Source organism: Hemiscyllium ocellatum, chromosome 44 (assembly GCF_020745735.1).
Source record: "Hemiscyllium ocellatum isolate sHemOce1 chromosome 44, sHemOce1.pat.X.cur, whole genome shotgun sequence".
Classification (NCBI taxonomy): Eukaryota; Metazoa; Chordata; class Chondrichthyes; order Orectolobiformes; family Hemiscylliidae; genus Hemiscyllium; species Hemiscyllium ocellatum.
The window spans coordinates 4,773,176-4,793,084 of NC_083444.1; the positions used below are offsets into that span (position 1 = coordinate 4,773,176).

General features: G+C 44.1%; 1 protein-coding gene across 1 annotated transcript in view; it reads right to left on the reverse strand.

Moving 5' to 3' along the window:
- Positions 1 to 19,909, reverse strand: part of LOC132835198 (uncharacterized) — a 58,688-nt gene that overhangs the window by 10,829 nt on the left and 27,950 nt on the right. The window contains exons 4-8 of the mRNA XM_060854562.1: positions 16,089 to 16,135; positions 9,973 to 10,048; positions 9,630 to 9,740; positions 9,185 to 9,252; positions 3,279 to 3,323 (exon numbers count right to left, since the gene is read on the reverse strand). Of these exons, the coding sequence (XP_060710545.1) occupies positions 3,279 to 3,323; positions 9,185 to 9,252; positions 9,630 to 9,740; positions 9,973 to 10,048; positions 16,089 to 16,135 (347 nt within the window). The remainder of the gene's footprint in view (positions 1 to 3,278; positions 3,324 to 9,184; positions 9,253 to 9,629; positions 9,741 to 9,972; positions 10,049 to 16,088; positions 16,136 to 19,909) is intronic.

Genomic DNA, 19,909 nt, shown 5'->3' on the forward strand with positions numbered 1-19,909 from the left:
CCCATGCAAGGACTGCACAAAACACTACATAGGACAAACAGGAAGACGGCTAACGATCTGCATCCATGAACACCAACTAGCCACAAAACGACACGACCAGCTATCCTTAGTAGCCACACACGCAGATGACAAGCAACATGAATTCGACTGGGACAACACTACTATTATAGGACGAGCCAAACAGAGAACAGCCAGGGAATTCCTAGAGGCATGGCACTCATCCACAGATTCAAATCAATCAATCAATCAATAATCACATCGACCTGGACCCAATATACCGGTCACTGCAGTGGACAGCTGGAAGCGGCAGATGCAAATCACTACAAATGCTGGAGGAAAGATCACAGAAGCGCTTCACGGGAGGCTCCTAAGCACTGAGGATGTCACCTAGACGGGACAAAACATCTGCACCACAAATTCCCAGCTCAGCAAACAGAACCACAACTACATACCCCTCAATTTACTGCCGTCCATGTGCTTATCCAGCAGTTACTTCAGTGTCCCTGACTCTACCATCACTGCTGGCAGTGCATTCCAAGCATCCACTGCTGCATAAAGTACTACCTCTGACATCTCCCCTATACCTTCCTCCAAATCACCTTAAAATTAGGACCTCTTGTGATAGCCACTTCTGCCCTGGGGAAATCTCTAGCGATCTACTCTAAGCCTCTCATTACCTTGTACACCTTTATCAAGTCACCTGTCCCTTTATCTCTCCAGTGTGAAAAGCCCTAGCTCAACCTTTAAGAGAAGCCCTCCAATCCAGGCAGCATCCTGGTAAATCTCCTCTGCACCCTCCCTAAAGCATCTACATCATTCGTATAATGAGGCGACCAGAACTGGATGTTATTCCAAGTGTGGTCTAACCAGGGTTTTAGAGCTGCAGCAAAACCTCACTGCTCTTAAACTCAATCCCCCTGTTAATGAAAGCCCAAACACTATACACTTTAACAACAGTATCGACTTAGATGGCAACTTAAAGGAATCTAAGTGGACCCCAAGATCCCACTGTTCCTACACACTGCCAAGAATCCGGTCTTTAACCCTGTATTCAGCATTCACATTTGACCTTCCAAAATGAATCACTTAACATTTATCCAGGTTGAACTCCACCTGCCACTTCTCAGCCCAGCTCTGCATCCTGTCAATGTCTTGATGTAGCCTGCAACAGCCCTCCACACTATCTACACCACCACTGACCTTTGTCATCGGCAAACTTACTAACCCACCCTTTCACTTCTTCATCCAAATCGTTTATAAAAACTGCAAAGAGCAGAGACCCAAGAACAGATCCCTGTAGGACACCACTGATCACCAATCTCCAGGCAGAATACTTTCCATCCACTACCACTCAGTCTTCTTTCAGCCAGCCAGTTCAGTATCCAGACAGCCAAACTTCCCTGTATCCTTTACCTACTAACTTTGAGTGAGCTTACCATGGAGAACCTTACCAAATGCCTCACTGAAACCCAGATACACTGTCAACTTCTCTTATCACATCCTCAAAGAACTCAAGGCTTGTGAGGCACAACCTACCCCTCACAGAGCCATGCTGGCTATCAAACTGCTTTTCCAAATAGTCATAAATCCTATGTCAGAATCCTTTCCAATATCTTGCTTACCACAGACAAGACTGGCTAGTCTACAATTCCCAGGGATTTTCCTATTCCCTTAAGTGAAGGGAGGGCTAACATTTGCCTCTTTCCAATCATCCAGTACTACTCCGAGGTAGAGCACAAAGATCATTGCTAGAGATGCAGCAATCTCATTCCTTGCTTTCTGTAGTAACCTTGGATAGGTCTGGTCTGGCCCTGGAGGTTTATCTTTATGCTTCCAGAATTTCCAGCACATCCACTTTCTTAATATCAATCTGTTCAAACTTATTAGACTGATCCATGGCAGTTCTCACTATCAAAAGGGACCCTCTCTGGTGAATATAGGATGATAGCTGAATGAGGCTGGGATACAGACAGACAGTTTTAGAGGAGTTCATGTTTATGAGGCATAGAAGATGGTGTCGTGTTTATGGAAGTGGATACTGTCAACCTTGGCAATGAAATATCCAGAATGTGCAGCACATGCTGCTCCTGTCAATCATATGGTCCTGGCTGATAATAATTATCAGATCCCACAAATGTGAGTACATACAGATTCTTACTGATGGAAAAGGACATTAAATCAGGCAAAAATAAGAGTCAAAATGAAATTACAAGACTTTCAGCTTGGAAGTGTCAGAGGGAACTAAATAAAGCCTGTGTGCCAGAGGAAGTATTGTGGTCACAATAGGAAATAGTCATCTTCCAGAGTAGCAGAGATAGGATATTACCACTACAGTGTGGGTCATGACTACTTACATCACTGCCACAGTTCCTAATTAGAAGCTCAATGCTGGAAGTTGCAACACATTAAGATTCGACAGCATCAAACAAAACTAAAATTGTGCCCTCCCACCTACACCCAATGAGAAGCAAATAGTAAGAAGAAAGTTTGGAATACTACCTTCCCATAGTCAGTCAGTTCAAAACTGTTTTGCCCGTATAAGCGATGCAAGTTGCTGGTTTTGAAAGTGCTGTTGGAGAAGCTATGTTGAGTTGCTCCAGTGCAACTATCTAGACAAAATTATTTTCAATTCTATTAGCCCTGCTGAAATTACTGCATTTGATTCAATTTTACCTTCTAAAGACAAAATAATGGAGGGGCTGAATAACTTTTACCTTGCATCCCTAAACCATGCTTAACAAAATACTCATCCATTTCCTTTTTTTGACAAGTGTACAATTTTACCATTAATTTGTGGGAAGCTATTTGAACAGTCACTGGGTGCAATTATTCTAAAACTCTTGCATGTATTACTGGTAAATTGTGTTCTTCCAGTTTGTGCACATTTGCATTTAGTTTCCTCTACTACTGTCTGAAGCTCAAATAAACCTAGATCATGTGCCCCTTCACTACACTGGAGTTGGGTAGTTTTGTTTTTTCCAGGATTATTGGGGCAACTTGAGCTTGTGAAATACTCAGAACTAATCCACTCTGTCTCTTTCAGAGAAATCTCACTCCAAAATAGGATTTGGAGAAGCTGGTGTTGGACTGGTGTGTACAAAGTTGAAAATCACAACACAAATTGTAAGCACAAAAACCTGTTGGACTATAACCTGGTGTTGTGACTTTTAACTTCAAAACAGGATACTTCAACATTAATCGTATGACCATTTGCAGACAAACATAGGAATACTGTGTCTTTAATTAAACACAATGCATTTTAATATGTAAATACTTACCATCAGTACGGAGAGTACATTGCAGTTCATAATATCAAGAATTGCCTGAAAACCAAAAAAAAATTAGAAATTTCTCCCCGGAAGCCACCTAATTTTACACAATTTGTTCTCCAATTTCACACTCAAATCTTTAAGCCACTTACTCTTGAAGTGCATGAAATTGGAACCAAGAGTGGCAGTTTCAAGGACAATCTATATGCAAAAGTCGGGATGGTTGATCATTTCGTGGTGCAGCGTTTTCCATAATGCTTACGAGACAGTGATTTGGAGCAGGGACCTTGGCTGAAATTCTAACTTTTGCTCTGACAAATTAGTGAAGGTCAAACTAATCTTAGCCTGGGTGCTTCAAGCATCGGAATCGTAAATTAATTCCAATTCTTGATCCTCTCCTCCATATTTGGCGGGTTGCCCTCATTCAAAAACGGTACATCTCATTTTTTTTTTAAAAAAGCCTCAAAAAAGTCAGAGTAATGAAAAATGGCAGGAATACTATGTCATGCATCACAAATGAAATGAGTCAGAGTCAGAGCTGTACAGCATGGAAACAGACCCTTTGATCCAACTAGTCAATGCTGACTATATATCCTAACCTAATCTAGTTCCATTTGCCGGCACTTGGCCCATATCCCTCCAAACCCTTCCTATTCATATGCCCATCCAGTTACCTTTTAAAATGCTGTACTAGCCTCCACCAGTTCCTCTGGCAGCTCATTCCATTCACTCACCACTCTCTGCATGAGAAGGTTGTCCCTTTTATATCTTTCCCCACTTACCCTAAACTTGTACCCTCTAGTTCTGTTCTCCCCACCCAAAGAAAAGACCTTGTCTATTTATCCTATCCATGCCCCCATGATTTTGTAAACATCGATAAAGGTCACCCCCTCAGCCTCAGACCCTCCAGGGAAGCCAGCCCCAGCCTATTCAACCTCTTCTGAGAGCTCAAATCTTCCCATTCTGGTAACATCCTTGTAAATTTTTTCTGAACCCTTTCAAATTTAACATCCTTCTGATAGGAAGGAGACTGGAATTGCACACAATATTTCAAGTGGTCTAACAAGTGTCCTGTACAGCTGCAACATGACCTCCCAACTCCTGTACTCAAACGTTCTGACCAATAAAAGGAAAACATTCCAAATGTCTTCACTATCCTATCTATCGGAGACTCACTTTCTAAGGAACTATGAACCTGCACTCCAAGGTCTCTTTGTTCAGCAACACTCCCCAGGACCTTATCATTAAGTGTCTAAGCCCTGCTAAGATTTGCTTTCCAAAAATGCAGCACCTCACATTTATATAAATTAACCTCCACCTGCCATTCCTCAGCCCATTGGCCCATCCGATCAAGATCCTGTCCACTACACCTCCAATTTGTCATCTGCAAACTTACTAACTGTACCTCTTATGCTCGCATCCAAATCATTTATGTAAATGACAAAAAGTAGAGGGCCCAGCAGCGATCCTTGTGGCACTCCACTGATCAGTCCTCCAGTCTGAAAAACAACCCTCCACCACCACCCTGTGTCTTCTACCTTTGAGCCAGTTCTGTATCCAAATGGCTAGTTCTCCCTGTATTCCATTAAATCTAACCTTGCTAATCAGTCTCCCATGGGGAACCTTGTCAAAACGCCTTACTGAAGTCCATATAGATCACATCTACTGCTCTGCCCTCAATCTTCTTTGTTACTTCTTCAAAAAACTCAATCAAGTTTGTGAGACATGATTTCCCACACACAAAGCCATGTCGACTATCCCGAAGTCCTTGCCTTTCCAAATACATTTACATCCTGTCCCTCAGGATTCCCTCCAACAACTTGCCCACCACCGAGGTCAGGCTCACTGGTCTATAGTTCCGTAGCTGGTCTTTACCACCCTTCTTAAACAGTGGCACCACGTTTGCCAACCTCCAGTCTTCCGGCACCTCACCTGTGACTATCGATGATACAAATATCTCAGCAAGAGGCCCAACAATCACTTCTCTAGCTTCCCACAGAGTTCTCAGGTACAACTGAGCAGGTCCTGGGGATTTATCCACCTTTAACCGTTTCAAGACATCCAGCACTTCTTCCATTCTAATCTGGACATTTTGCAAGATGTCACCATCTATTTCCCTACATTCTACATCTTCCATATCCTTTTCTACAGTAAATACTGATGCAAAGTACTAATTTAGTATCTCCCCCATTTTCTGTGGCTCCACACAAAGGCTACCTTGCTGATCTTTGAGGGGCCTTATTCTCTCTCTAGTTACCCTTTTGTCCTTAATGTATTTGTAAAAACCCCTTGGATTCTCCTTAATACTATTTGCCAAAGCTATCTCATGTCCCCATTTTGCCCTCCCGATTTCCCTCTTAAGTATACTCTGACTGCCTTTATACTTTAAGGATTCCCTCGATCTATCCGGTCTATACCGGACATATACTTCCTTCTTTTTCTTAACCAAACCTTCAATTTCTTTAGTCATCCAACATTCCCTATACCTACCAGCCTTCCCTTTCACTCTGATAGGAATATACTTTCTCTGGATTCTTGTTATCTCATTTCTGAAGGCTTTCCATTTTCCAGCCGTCCCTTTACCTGCGAACATCTGCCCCCAATCAGCTTTCAAAAGTTTTAGCCTAATACCTTCAAAATTGGCTTTCTCCAATTTAGAACTTCAACTTTTAGATCTGGTCTATCCTTTTCCATCACAATTTTAAAACGAATAGAATTACAGTCGCTGGCCCCAAAGTGCTCCCCCACTGACACCTCAGTCACCTGCCCTGCCTTATTTCCCAAGAGTAGGTCAAGTTTTGCACCTTCTCTAATAGGTACATCCACATACTGAATCAGAAAGTTGTCTTGTACACACTTAAATTCCTCTCCTTTAACACTATGGCAGTCCCAGTCGATGTTTGCAAAGTTAAAATCCCCTACCATAACCACCCTATTATTCTTACAGATAGCGGAGTTCTCCTTACAACTTTGTTTCTCAATTTCTGACTATTGGGGGGGGGGGGGGGGGGGGGGATCTATAATACAATCCCAATAATATGATCATCCCTTTCTTATTTCTCAGTTCCACCCAAATAACTTCCCTGGATGCATTTCCAGGTGTATCCTCCCTCAGCACAGCTGTAATGCTATCCTTATCAAAAAGGCCACTCTTCCTCCTCTCTTGCCTCCCTGTAACATTTGTATCCTGGAACATTAAGCTGGCAGTCTTACCCATCCCTGAGCCATGTCTCTGTAATTGCTATGATATCCCAGTCCCGTGTTCATCTGCCTTCCCTGTTCGGCCCCTTGCATTGAAATAAATGCAGTTAGTCCTACCTTGTCCCTGCCTGCCCTGACTGTTTGACTCACTTCTGTTCTCAGTTGTACCAGCCTCAGATCAATCTCTTTCCTCACGATCTCCCTGGGTCCCACCCCCACCATCTTACTAGTTTAAATCCTCCCAAGCAGTTCTAGCAAATTTCCCTGCCAGTATATTAGTCCCCTTCCAATTTAGGTGCAATCCGTCCTTCTTGGACAGGTCACTTCTACCCCAAAAGAGATTCCAATGATCCAAAAGTGTAAATCCTTCTCCCATACACCAGCTCCTCAGCCATGCATTCATCTGCTCTATCCTCCTATTCCTGCCCTCACTAGCTCGTAGCACTGGGAGCAATCCAGATATTACTACCTTCGCGGACCTCCTTTTTAAATTTCTGCCTAACTCTCTAATCTCCCTTCAGAATCTCAACCTTTTTCTTCCAATGTCGCCGGTTCCAATGTGAACAATGACATCCTGCTGGCCCCTCTCCCCTGTGAGAACATTCTGTACCCTCTGAGACATCTTTGATCCTGGCACAAGGGAAACAACACACCATTCTGCTTTTTCTCTGCTGGCTACAGGAACGTCTGTCTGTACCTCTGACTACAGAACCCCCTAACAATTGTTCTCTTGGAAGCTGACGTACCCCTCGTTGCATTAGAGCCAATCTCAATACCAGAAACTTGGCTGTACGTGCTACGTTCCCCTGAGAATCCATCACCCCCTACATTTTCCAAAACAGCATACTTGTTTGAAATGGGTATATCCACAAAAGACTCCTGCACTAGCTGCCTACCTCTCTTACCCTTCCTGGAGTTAACCCATCTATGTGACTGTATCTGAGACTTTTCCCTCCTGCCTATAACTGCCATCCACCGCATACTGTTGCAAATTCCTCATCGCTTCTGTCTCTCGAACTGACCCACTCGGTCTGATAAGATTTGCATCCAACAGCATTTATGGCAGATATAATCTGCCGTAACCCTTAAACTCCCACAACTGACAAGTAGTACATATCACTGCAAAGGCTATTTTTGCTCCTTCACAATCTACAGACTCAGAAAATAACACCATCTTATTCCTCTACAAACACTGACCCAGGTTAAAATATAATCCATAGTTATTTAAATTAGTTTAATCAAGAGACTTAGCTCCAAAAACAAGTCAAAAAAGAAACCACTATACCCACTACTGCAGCCTCTCTTGTACAGACTTAAAACAACAATTAACGTATCTGATTCTGTGCTGTGAACTTTGCCCAAACCAGTTCCTCCAAGATTAGTTGTGAATTTCACTGTGTTAATTTTCCCAGATGCACTCCAATGTCCAGCGATACACTAATTCAAACAGCAAAGGCGGTAACTGTGCACGTTCTCTCTCCTGCACTGCCCTCACCATGTGCTTCCTTTGTCTGCCCTTCTCCCTTTTAAACTGCTGTTGTTTTGACTTTTTTTCCAAAAAGTTCCAAAACAACGCAACAGCATATAAAACAGTAATTGCTGCTCCTGGAATTCGAGGAAGTCACCTCCAACACCTAAAATACCTCAAAAAAATTTTTAAAAAAGGAGCAGCTCTTACAGCTGAAATTTACCCCGTCCTCCATCTTGGATTACCCAGAACTTGCAAATAGTTTTCCTAACCACTCACCATCCTGACTTGGTAATATAATCACTGTTCCTTTGGTGTCACGGAGTCAAAATCTGGGAATTCTCTCCAAGGTCAGCATGATCTTGTGGGAAATCATGTCTCATGAACTGGATTGTATTTTTTGAAGAAGTAGCAAAGAGGATTGATGAGGGCAGAGCGGTAGACATGATCTAAATGAACTTCAGTATAGTGCTTGCCAAGGTTCCTCATGGTAGACTAGTGAGCAAGGTTCGATCTCACTGAATACAGGGAGAACTAGTCATTTGGATACAGAACTGGCTTGAATGTAGAAGGTAGAGGGTGGTGATGGGGGATTGCCTTTCACACTGGAAGCCTGTGACCAGTGGTGTGCCACAAGGATCAGTGCTGGGTCCACTGCTTTTTGTCATTTATATAAATGATTTAGATGGGAGCTTAAGTTTGCAGATGACACCAAAATTGGAAGTGTAGTGGACAGTGAAGGAGGTCACTTCAGAACAACAGGATCTAGATCAGATGGGTCAACGGGCTGAGGAGTGGCAAGTGGAGTTTAATTTAGATAAAGGTGAGGTGCTGCAGGACTTGTACACTTAATGGTAAGATCCTGGGGAATGTTGCTGAGCAAAGAGACCTTGGAGTGCAGGTTCATAGTTCCTTGAAAGCGGAGTCTCGGGGTCGATAGGATAGTGAAGGTGTTTAATATGCTTGTCTTCATTGGTCAGAGTATTAGGTACAGGAGTTGGGAGATCATGTTACAGCTGTACAGGACATTGGTTAGGCCACTTTTGGAATATTGTACAATTCTGGTCTCCCTCCAAATCGGAAGGAGGTTGTAAATTCACAGCTGCTTTCTATAACCATGCAGATAAGCGTTTCATTTCACCAACTGACTTCCTGACAGTGAACATTCCAACTGATGACAAAAACCAGACCGCAAAAGGAGGATTAATGAGAAAAGGAGTGGGGGATCGGAGGAAATGTACTATACCTTCTCGACATCTGGAACATCTAGAAAGTAACATGGAAGCATCTGGTAGGTTTTGCCAACATTGTTCACTAAACAAATAAAAAGACTTTAAAATATTATAATTTGAACTGAACTATATCAAAATATCAAGCTATGACCCCCACTCTGCCAATTACTTGTATTATTTATTGTACCTAAACTAATATGATCACCTCCCTCTCAAATGTGATGATGTAACACTAGCCACAAATCCTTTGTGCTATGATTAAATCTAACAGGCTTTTTGTGGAGCTTGACTTTGAACTCAGTTACGCAGAATAGTAATAAATGTTTTCTGATGAAGTTCTCCCATATTTTAAATAACACACACATTAGAGCATTTACTTTAATGACCAGTTCCTTCAGTCTTTGATATCTGTTACATTTCCTCATGAATATGAACTCGAGGGAAGAAAGTACTAGTCACCCAGGATTCCAATGTTCAGATCCTTCAGCGCTGCTTCAATTGGTCCATAGATCTCAGTGCCATGATTAAAATCTGCCTGAACAATCTTTGTTTTCTTGCCATGCTGCTGTTCTGCAATTATCAAGAAAAAGGAACAGGTCATCATCTCACAGCTTCTAGAGTCACTCATGCATCCAAACATAGATGACATGGTCATGATTGCCAGAAGACATTCGCTCTGTGACACAGCACCTGTCTCTACATGCCCATACAATGGGATTACTTTTACCGTGCTCTAGTAATTAAAATGGAGCAAACACATTATGTTACATTGCATCCTGTGGGAAACACTGATGCTTCTTACCTATTTCATCTGCCGTGGCTCTCAGCTTCTCCAACGACCGACTGATCAGCACCACATTGAGTCCTCTTCTTGCCAACTGGCAATCAGGGAAAGAACTAGTTAATCCTGTGCCCAGATGATAGTTAAAGAGGTCACAAATGCCAAGCTGAGCATCAATTGCACCAGAAGTATAACGACTGAGAAGAGATTCTGCCGTAATCAATGAAAACAAATAAGTCTCCAACAGCTCAACAGCTATTCCACTACCCCAGTGTGAAGCTCTCAGATACAGTTTCTGAAACATAGCATTTGGGGTATCACAGCTGCTTGGAGTATTTTTGGGACATTTAAAGAACTCAACCAGGCTTTCCACCTCTGAACAATCCTGATATCTCTCCAGAGTGATGACAGGACAATTAAATTACCTGCTTACACCCTCAAACTGGGCTATCATGAATGACAGCCATTTGATAATTACTGAAGGATGATCATCAATAATGGGCCTGTACTCTAACAGGACTCTGTTCCCTTAAGAAAAATCAGAAAGAAAATTTTTAAAAAGTGACTATTTTGGAAATGCAACATTTTTAATCAAGTGTTTTAAATGTAATAAATGTACCAAAGCACTTCTTGGAAATGTTGAGACATAATTTAAAAGGCAATTTGAATATTAGTAGAGGAGATCAAAAGTCAGTTAGAGGCAAGGTTTAAAGGAATGACTCAAAAGAGGGAGAGGCAGAGGGGGAGGGGGAGGGGTGAAGGGACTTAGAAGGGCACTCCAGAGCAGAGTCAAGGAGAGAGAGAGAGAGAGAGAGAGAGAGAGAGAGAGAGAGAGAGAGAGAGAGAGAGAAAACACAAGTAGTGAGTTTGAAGAACTCATGTCAATAAGAGTTGGAGGACAAGTAGTTAGAGATAGTGAGGAGACATGATCATGGAAGGATTAGAGAACAAAAAGCTGGGAATGTGTAGGCCAGTGATCATAGGTAATGGTGGGAAGAATTGTTCAAATAAAGGATTTGGCTGGATTGCAGATGACCATGAAATCACAACATATCAGGTTGGCCAGAAAGCTGGAATGGGTGATGCAAATATAAATTTACGTAACACTAAACCAACCTCTATCACAACCAGTTGAAAAACACCATGTAAAATAGCATGGAAATAGGATTAACTGGAACAAGTTGTCAGAAAAGAATACAAACAAAGTAAAGTAATTCCAACTGCACATGCTCACCCCAGTTCATTACTTTTAGGTTGTGCCTGCTGATTTAAATAAAATTTAAACTTTTTTTAAAAAGTTCTTTTCAATAATATCATATTGACATTTTTTAGGTAGTTCTAATGTTATTAACACTCTTCATATAAATTTAATGCTGAGTTTTCACTGCTAATGCACGATGAAGGATGTCTGCACGAGCAATCTATTTGGGAAGCCTATGCCAATACAATGAGCTGAAAGTTAAAATATCACAACACCAGATTATAGTCCAACAGGTGTATTTGGAAGCACTAGCTTTCAAAGCACCGCTCCTTCATCAGGATTTGAATTTCAAAGAACAAAACTTCTTTCAAATTACATTCTCAAGCTGGCTCAGGTTTTAAACAATAGGTGTGAATTCTGTCTATGATGTCAAACTGACAAACCCTCTGCATAGTTTTACATGGATTCATGTAGTTTGAGCAAAATAAAGTATAATTTTGCAAAATCAAATTCACCCCATGAGCTTCTATGTGCACACATGTAGGAGCAACAGATTGCCTGTGCATGAGTGTGCACACATGTGATAGAGCATGTGTAAGCTTGGTTAGGCAGGTGTGTGCTGGGATATGTCTGTCAGTGAGAGTGCAGGGGTGCATGAGTCCGCATATGAGAGACAGCTTGTATAGAAGGGATGGTTTGCATGGGTGAGTGTGTGTAGTTGTGTGAATTGTGCAGTGGGAGTCACCTGTAGTGTGACATGAACCCAAGGTCCTGGCTAAGGCCATTCCTATGGGTACTTAACCCCACACTCTGGATTCCTCATCCGTTCCAGAATCTTCCATTGGCCTCCGGAACCGCTCGGGCGCCATTAACCACGCGGCCGCTGTAGCAACCGCCGCCGTGAACCATGACGTCACTTCCGCCCCCACCAACCATGCAGCCTCTGCGATCGCCGCCCAGACAACCGCCTCCACGATCGCCAGGAAGACCATCGCCAACGGATTCAAGGCCTCCACCGGGTCCACAGCCACCAGGAACAACACCGTTTCTGCCATCGCCGCATCCACATCCGCCTCCAGTGACGTCACTCACCTGCACAATGACCACACCGCATGCATCTCTGCCCCCACGCCAATCTCTGCCCCCACACCAGTCTCCGCCCCCCACACCCGGTCCTAGCTCCCAGCCCTCTATTTTCACCATCCCTCCAGACCTCCCTCTGAGGATGAGAGATCAGTCCTCAACAGAGGCCTCACCTTCATCCCCCTACGCTCCCGGATTAATGAGTTCAACACGCAGCGAGACATCGAACAATTCTTCCACTGTCTTCACGTCTATTTCTGCAGCCATGATTCTCACCCACCCTCCGACGACCCCTTCTCCCACCTCCAACACACCCAGAGCTGGCCTCTTACCCACCCTCAATCTCTTCATAGCCAACTGCCGCCGCGACATTAACCGCCTCAACCTGTCCACCCCTCTTACCCACTCCAACCGCTCACCCTCGCAACGGACAGCCCTTCACTCTAACCCCAACCTCACTATCAAACCGGCAGACAAGGGAGTCGCGGTGGTAATTTGGCGCACCAATCTTTACATTGCTGAGGCTAAACGCCAGCTCGCGGACGCCTCCTCCTACTGCCCCCTTGACCATGACCCCACCTCCCACCACCAAACCAACATCTCCCAGACCATCCATAACCTCATCACCTCAGGGGATCTCCCATCCACCACCTCTAACCTCATCGTCCCACAACCCCGCACCGCCCGTTTCTACCTCCTACCCAAAATCCACAAACCTGACTGCCCCAGCTGACCCATTGTCTCAACCTGCTCCTGCCCCTGCCCCAGCGAACCCATCTCTGCATACCTCAACACGGTCCTGTTCCCCTTTAGTCCAAGAACTTCCCCACCTACATTCGGGACACCACCCACGTCCTTCGTGATCTGCGCTTCCCCAGCCCCCAACGCCTTATCTTCACCATGGACATCCAGTCCCGATCCACCTCCATCCCAAAGGCCTCAAAGCCCTCCGCATCTTCCTTTCCCATCAACCCAACCAGTACCCTTCCACTGACACCTCCTTCGACTGATTGAACTGATCCTCACTCTGAACAACTTCTCTTTCCAATCCTCCCACTTCCTCCAAACCAAAGGAGTAGCCATGGGCACCCACCTGAGCCCCAGCTATGCCTGCCTCTTCGTAGGATGTGGAACAGTCCGTCTTCCATGGCTACACTGGCACCACTCCCCACCTTTTCCTCCGCTACATCGATGACTGTATTGGCGCTACCTCATGCTCCCATGAGGAGGTTGAGCAGTTCATCCACTTTACCGACCTCAAATTTACCTGGACTGTCTCAGACTCCTCCCTCCCCATCTCGGGCGACCGACTCAACAAGGACATTCACTATAAACCGACTGTCTCCCACAGCTACCTAGATTACACCTCCTCCCACCCTGCCCCCTGTAAAAACGCCATCCCATATTCCCAATTCCTTCGCATCTGCTCCCAGAAGGACCAATTCCAACACCGAACAACCCAGAGGATCTCCTTCTTCAAATTCTGCAATTTCCCCTCAGATGTGGTTGACGATGCTCTCCATCGCATCTCCTCAACTCCCTGCTCCTCCGCCCTTGAACCCCGCCCCTCCAATCGCCACTAGGATAGAACCTCACTTGTACTCATCTACCACCCCAACCTCCTGATACATTGTATCATCCTTCATTTCCGCCACCTCCAAACAGACCCCACCAAGGATATATTTTCCTCCCCCATCAGCGTTTTGGAAAGAGCACTCCCTGCATGACTCCCTCGTCAAGTTCACACCCCCCACCAACCCAAACTCCACTCCTGGCACCTTCCCCTGCAACCGCAAGAAATGGAAAACTTGCACCCACTCCTCCCCCCTCACTTCCCTCCAAGACCCCAAGGGATCCTTCCATATCCATCACACACATTTATTGCATCCACTGCACCGGAGCCTCCTCTACATTGGGGAGACAGGCCGCCTATTTGCGGAACGTTTCAGAGAACACCTTTCTGACACCCACAACAACTAACCCAACCGCCCTGTGGCTGAACACTTTACCTCCCCCTCCAAGGACATGCAGGTCCTTGGTCTCCTCCATCACCAGACCATGGCAACACGACACCTGGAGGAAGAGCACCTCATCTTCCACCTAGGAACCCTCCAACCACAAGGGATGAATGCAGATTTCTCCAGCTTCCTCATTTCCCCTGCCACCTTACCTCAGTCCCAACCCTCAGACTCAGCATCACCTTCTTGACCTGCAATCTTCTTCCTGACCTCTCTGCCCCATCACCCTCACCTTAACCTCCTTCCACCTATCGTTTTCCCAACGCCCCTCCTCCAAGTCCCTCCTCCCTACCTTTTATCTTAGCTTGCTTGGCACACCCTCCTCATTCCTGAAGGGCTTATGCCCGAAACGTCGATTCTCCTGTTCCTTGGATGCTGCCTGACCTGCTGTGCTTTTCCAGCAACACATTTTCATTCCTATGGGTACCAAACTTTACTATCAGCTTCTGGTCAGCCGCTCTGCATTGTTGTTTGACCCGAAGTTCGCCTTGGAGGATGGTCATCTGAAGGTCAGAGGCCGAATATCCCGGACCACTGAAGTGTTCCATGGGAGGGAACACTCCTGCCTGGTGATTGTTGTGCGGTGTCCATTCATCCATTGTCATAGCATCTGTTCTAATTGATAAGTGGAGGTACAGAGAAGGTGCTGGCAGAGTGCTCATCCTCAGACTTTCCCTGCTCCTCCACTTCGCCTTTAAAAAAACAACCACCAAATCTTAAACAGATCATGGTTCATAGCAAACCACCCAGCCTTCAGGACAACACCGTACAACACCACCAAGATATGTCAGAGTATGTCATTACATGTGGGGACACTTCCCATCATGTATACCGCAAGTACTCATGTGACACAGCCAATGTGGTCTCTCTCATATGCTGCAAGTGAGGATGCCCTGAGGCATGGGACATTGGCAAGACTAAGCAGATGCTACAATAGATGAATGGACAACAGTCACCAGGCAAGAGAGTGTTCCCTCCCAGTCAGGGAACACTTCAGCGGTCCGGAACATTTGACCTTGGACCTTCAGCAACCATCCCCAAGGCGGACTTCGGGACAAGCAACAATGCAGAGTGGCTGACCAGAAGCTGATAGTAAAGTTTGATACCCATGAGAATGGCCTCAACCAGGACCTTGGGTTCATGTCACACTATAGGTGACACCACTGTATGATTCACACACACCTATGCAGGCCCTCCCTCAAAGTGCACTCACCAACACATGCACCCTCTCACATACCCTACCATACTCACTTATCCAAGTTTACACACAATCACATGCACAGTCACTCCTACATACACATAAGCTTATAGGATGAATTTGTTTTGCAGAATTACATTTTATTTTGCTCAAAGTGCATGAATCCATGTAGAACTCTTTACAACTACACAGGATTTGTCAGTCTGACATAGTATTGGGACACAGAGACTACACACCTATTGTTTAAAAAGCTGAGCTATCTTGAGAATGTAACTTTAAAGAAGTTCTGGGATTTACATATCAAAACAACAGAAACCAGCATAACCCATTATAAAAGATTGGAAGTTTTAATCTAAGATTGCTAACTGTATCACATCTATGATACTGGAGTCCTTTGGCTATAAAATTCTATAAGCTGATCCTAACCTCCATAACCACCTGATGAAGGAGCAGCACTCCAAAAAAACTAGTGCTTCCAAATAAACCTGTTAAAGTATTACCTGGTGTTGAGAGATTTTTAACAAGGTCTACCCCAGTCCAACACTGTACCTCCAAGTAATGAGCTAAAAGGCATCCTTCTGTGCTGCCCCATTCTTTAATATAGAAAGGCTCTCAGTAAGGCAGAGATCTGTATTACCTCATGAGCGTAAGCTTTTCCAATCCCAGCAGTTGCACCTGTCACAACTGGAAAAATTAAAGGATTAAAGATATTGATGTATAATAAGAGACATTGTCAAAGCTTTTTGTATTGCATTCAACAGGACAATTGTTTGAGGTATAGCTTTCTTGTAATATAAATTGTTATTACAGGAGTAAAAAAAAGTGCACCGAATGATTAGTCGAGGTACTGTCAAGAAGAAACAACATAAGCTTGAGCAATCTGGTACATGGATTCCAGTGCTATCAGTGATATCAGGTATGCATTGCAATTAGTTTATTCAATCAAGTAATAGGTTTATTTGGTTGTTTCTAATAGCACAGTACAGACCATGGGAGAAAAAGGGAGGACTGCAGATGCTGGGGATCAGAGTCAAAGAGTGTGGTGCTGGAAAAGCACAGCCGGTCAGGAAGCAGAGGAGCAGTAAAAAAGAAAAATTAACATTTCAGGGATTAGCTCTTCATTACAGACCACTGAACCAACCAGCCCACCAGCCCAACACTGACAATTTTGAAATCTCGGCTATTTATCTTCGTTACTCTATACTATATTAAAAATCCCACATCAAAAGACACTACAGGAGACCCCAAGACGAAGTATAGATGCTGTTTAAGAATCAAAGAATTCCTATGGTGTGGAGGTAGGTCATTCAACCCATCCAGTCCACACTAACCCCACACTCACCTTCCCCCCCCCCCCCCCCCCCCCCCCACCACCCCAACTTCTCGCTGTAACCCTGCATATCCCATGGCTAATCCATCTTGTGTGCACATCCCTAAACACCATGGCCACACTAAATTGCATAATCCACCTAACCTGCAAATCTTTGGACTGTGGAAGGAAACCAGAGAACCCAGAGGAAACCCATGCAGACAGTGAGAATGTGCAAACTCCATACAGTCAGTAGAATTCAATCTGGATCCCTGGAGCTGTGAGGCAGCAGTACTAACTACTGAGCCACCAGGTCACCCTTATTATATAAGAGGAGACATCAGCAAAACAGTAATCAACATGACAAGCTGCCACAACAAGGTAATATGGTGGAGGGTTAAAACTTGACCAGAACACTGATATGCATTCCTGTTTTTAACTGGTAAAATGCAATGAAAGCCTTTAGCAGCTGGGGGCGGGGGCGAAAACAGGAGAGGGGTGGTAGAATTTTCATGTAGATTATAATTGAGATGTTGACTACTGTTTGCCAATATTTTCAAGAATAGTTTTGGTGTTATAACAAACAATATTTTGACTTCATTAAAAGAAGCCAGGTGAAAGTCTCTTCACATGGAGATTGATAAGTGGAGACCCAAGTCTCACGTCCGTCATCTGCAAGACGTTATAAAAGATTCTGAGGGATAGGATTTATGACCAACTGGAAGAGCATGACTTGATTAAATGCAGTCAACATGGCTTTGAGAGGGGCAGGTCATGCCTCACAAACCTTAGAGTTCTTGGAGGATGTGACTAGAAAAGTTGATTAGGGTTGAGCTGTGGATGTGGTGTTTTTGGACTTCAAGGCATTTGATAAGGTTCCCCATGGTAGGCTCATTCAGAAGGTCTAGAGGAATGGGAAACAGGGAAACTTAGCTGTCTGGATACAGAATTGGCTGGCCAACAGAAGACAGCAAGTGGTAGTAGAAGGAAAATATTCTGCCTCGAAGTCTGTGGTGAGTGGTGTTCCACAGGGCTCTGTCCTTGGGCCTCTATGGTTTGTAATTTTTATTAATGACTTGAATGAGGGGATTGAAGGATGGGTCAGCAAGTTTGCAGATGACACAAAGGTTGGAGGTGTTGTTGACAGTACAGAGGGCTGTTGTAGGCTGCAGCAGGGCATTGACAGGATGCAGAGATGGGCTGAGAGGTGGCAGATGGAGTTCAACCTGGATAAATGCAAGGTGATGCATTTTGGAAGGTCGCATTTGAAAGCTGAGTACAGGATTAAGGATAGGATTCTTGGCAGTGTGGAGGAAGAGAGGGATTTTGGTGTGCAGGTACATAGATCCCTTAAAATGGCCACCCAAGTGGACAGGGTTGTTAAGAAAGCATATGGTGTTTTGGCTTTCATTAACAGGGGGATTGAGTTTAAGAGTCACGAGATCTTGTTGCAGCTCTGTAAAACTTTGGTTAGACCGCACTTGGAATTCTGCGTCCAGTTCTGGTCACCCTATTATAGGAAAGATGTGGATGCTTTGGAGAGGGTTAAGAGGAGGTTTCCCAGGATGCTGCCTGGACTGGAGGGCTTATCTTATGAAGAGAGGTTGAGGTTGGACTTTTTTCATTGGAGAAAGGAGGGGGAGAGGGGACCTAATTGAGGTATACAAGATAATGAGAGGCATACAGTCGATAGCCAGAGACTATTTCCCAGGGCAGAAGTGACTAACACGAGGGGTCATAGTTTTAAGCTGGTTGGAGGAAAGTATAGAAGGGATGTCAAGAGGCAGGTTCTTTACACAGAGTTGTGAGAGCATGGAATGCATTGCCAGCAGCAGTTGTGGAAGCAAGGTCACTGGGGACATTTAAGAGACGCCTGGACATGCATATGGTCACAGAAATTGGAGGGTGCATACACGAGGATCAGTGGTCGGCACAACATCGTGGGCTGAAGGGCCTGTTCTGTGCTATACTGTTCTATGTTCTATGATAGAAAAGAAGCAATTGGCCACTCTGGTGACTTGAATCATAAATTTCATATTGTTTGGTGGCTGATGGTGTACTGGATCTGATTACCAGCATGTTCCTCCTGTCAGTCATAACAAGATGCATAAAGTATGTTTTTAGCAAGATTTCCCTGGTCTCCAACTTCAAAGAATGAAAGAATACCAAGTTTGGAGTTGATTTTGAAAACCCCTATGAAACAACAGCAGTTTGGACATTTGTCCAACTGATCACATGACTGAGCTGAAGTTATGCAACATTGACAACAACCTCCAGTGACCTGCAGAACTCTTTCATTCCCAGAAGCATGTTTTCCATACTGATGACATGTAGCACAGCACAGTTTCACACACAGGAATTAGAGAAAGATCAAATACTCTAAGGATTATGTTCAGCACGACAGTTAGGAAAATTCCCCTGCTTTTCTTCAAATAATGTCATATAACCCTCAAGGTTCACACAAAAGGGGAGATAGTCTCAGTTTAACAGTCTCATCTGAGTGACAGCCTTTCAGTGATGTGCTACACTTAGATCAAAGTCTTTGTTTCAAATCTCACTTAATACATCTTCAACTCCGTAGTAGTAATTATGGCTTACTACACTGGAAAATTCAAATACCTGCATTGAGAGCAATTTCAAGGGATGCCAGAGGTAATGAATATGGAAAGCTATGCAAAGATAGCTCCTGCTTATAAAATTTTGATTTTTATTCTACAGTAGCCTCCCAAATAAAAGTTTAGGAAATCAAATGAATCTGAAATAATGAATGGCTGTGAGTGGTGTAGTTGTGTCAGAGAATGTTTATTAAATTCATACCACACATTCCAGCACCGTCTCAAAAGTCAGCTCAATTTCCATTGAGTTATTCAGAAATTCTTCCTTGGTACAGGTACACAATCTTTTATCCAAAACACTCAGGACCAGCTAGTTTTCAGAATTTTTCAAATTTCAGAAGAAGCAACAGTTTGACAGCAAATCTTTTAAAAAAAAATTACCAAAAAGCCAAACTCACCGAGGCCCTGATCACATCTGAGTGACGTGCATTAAGTGAGCGTGGGTTAACTGCATACCAAATAACCTTGTTAATGAGAAATAACTTCACAAAAAAAACAAACAAACTTTGGACTTCAGCTTTTCAGATAAAAGGT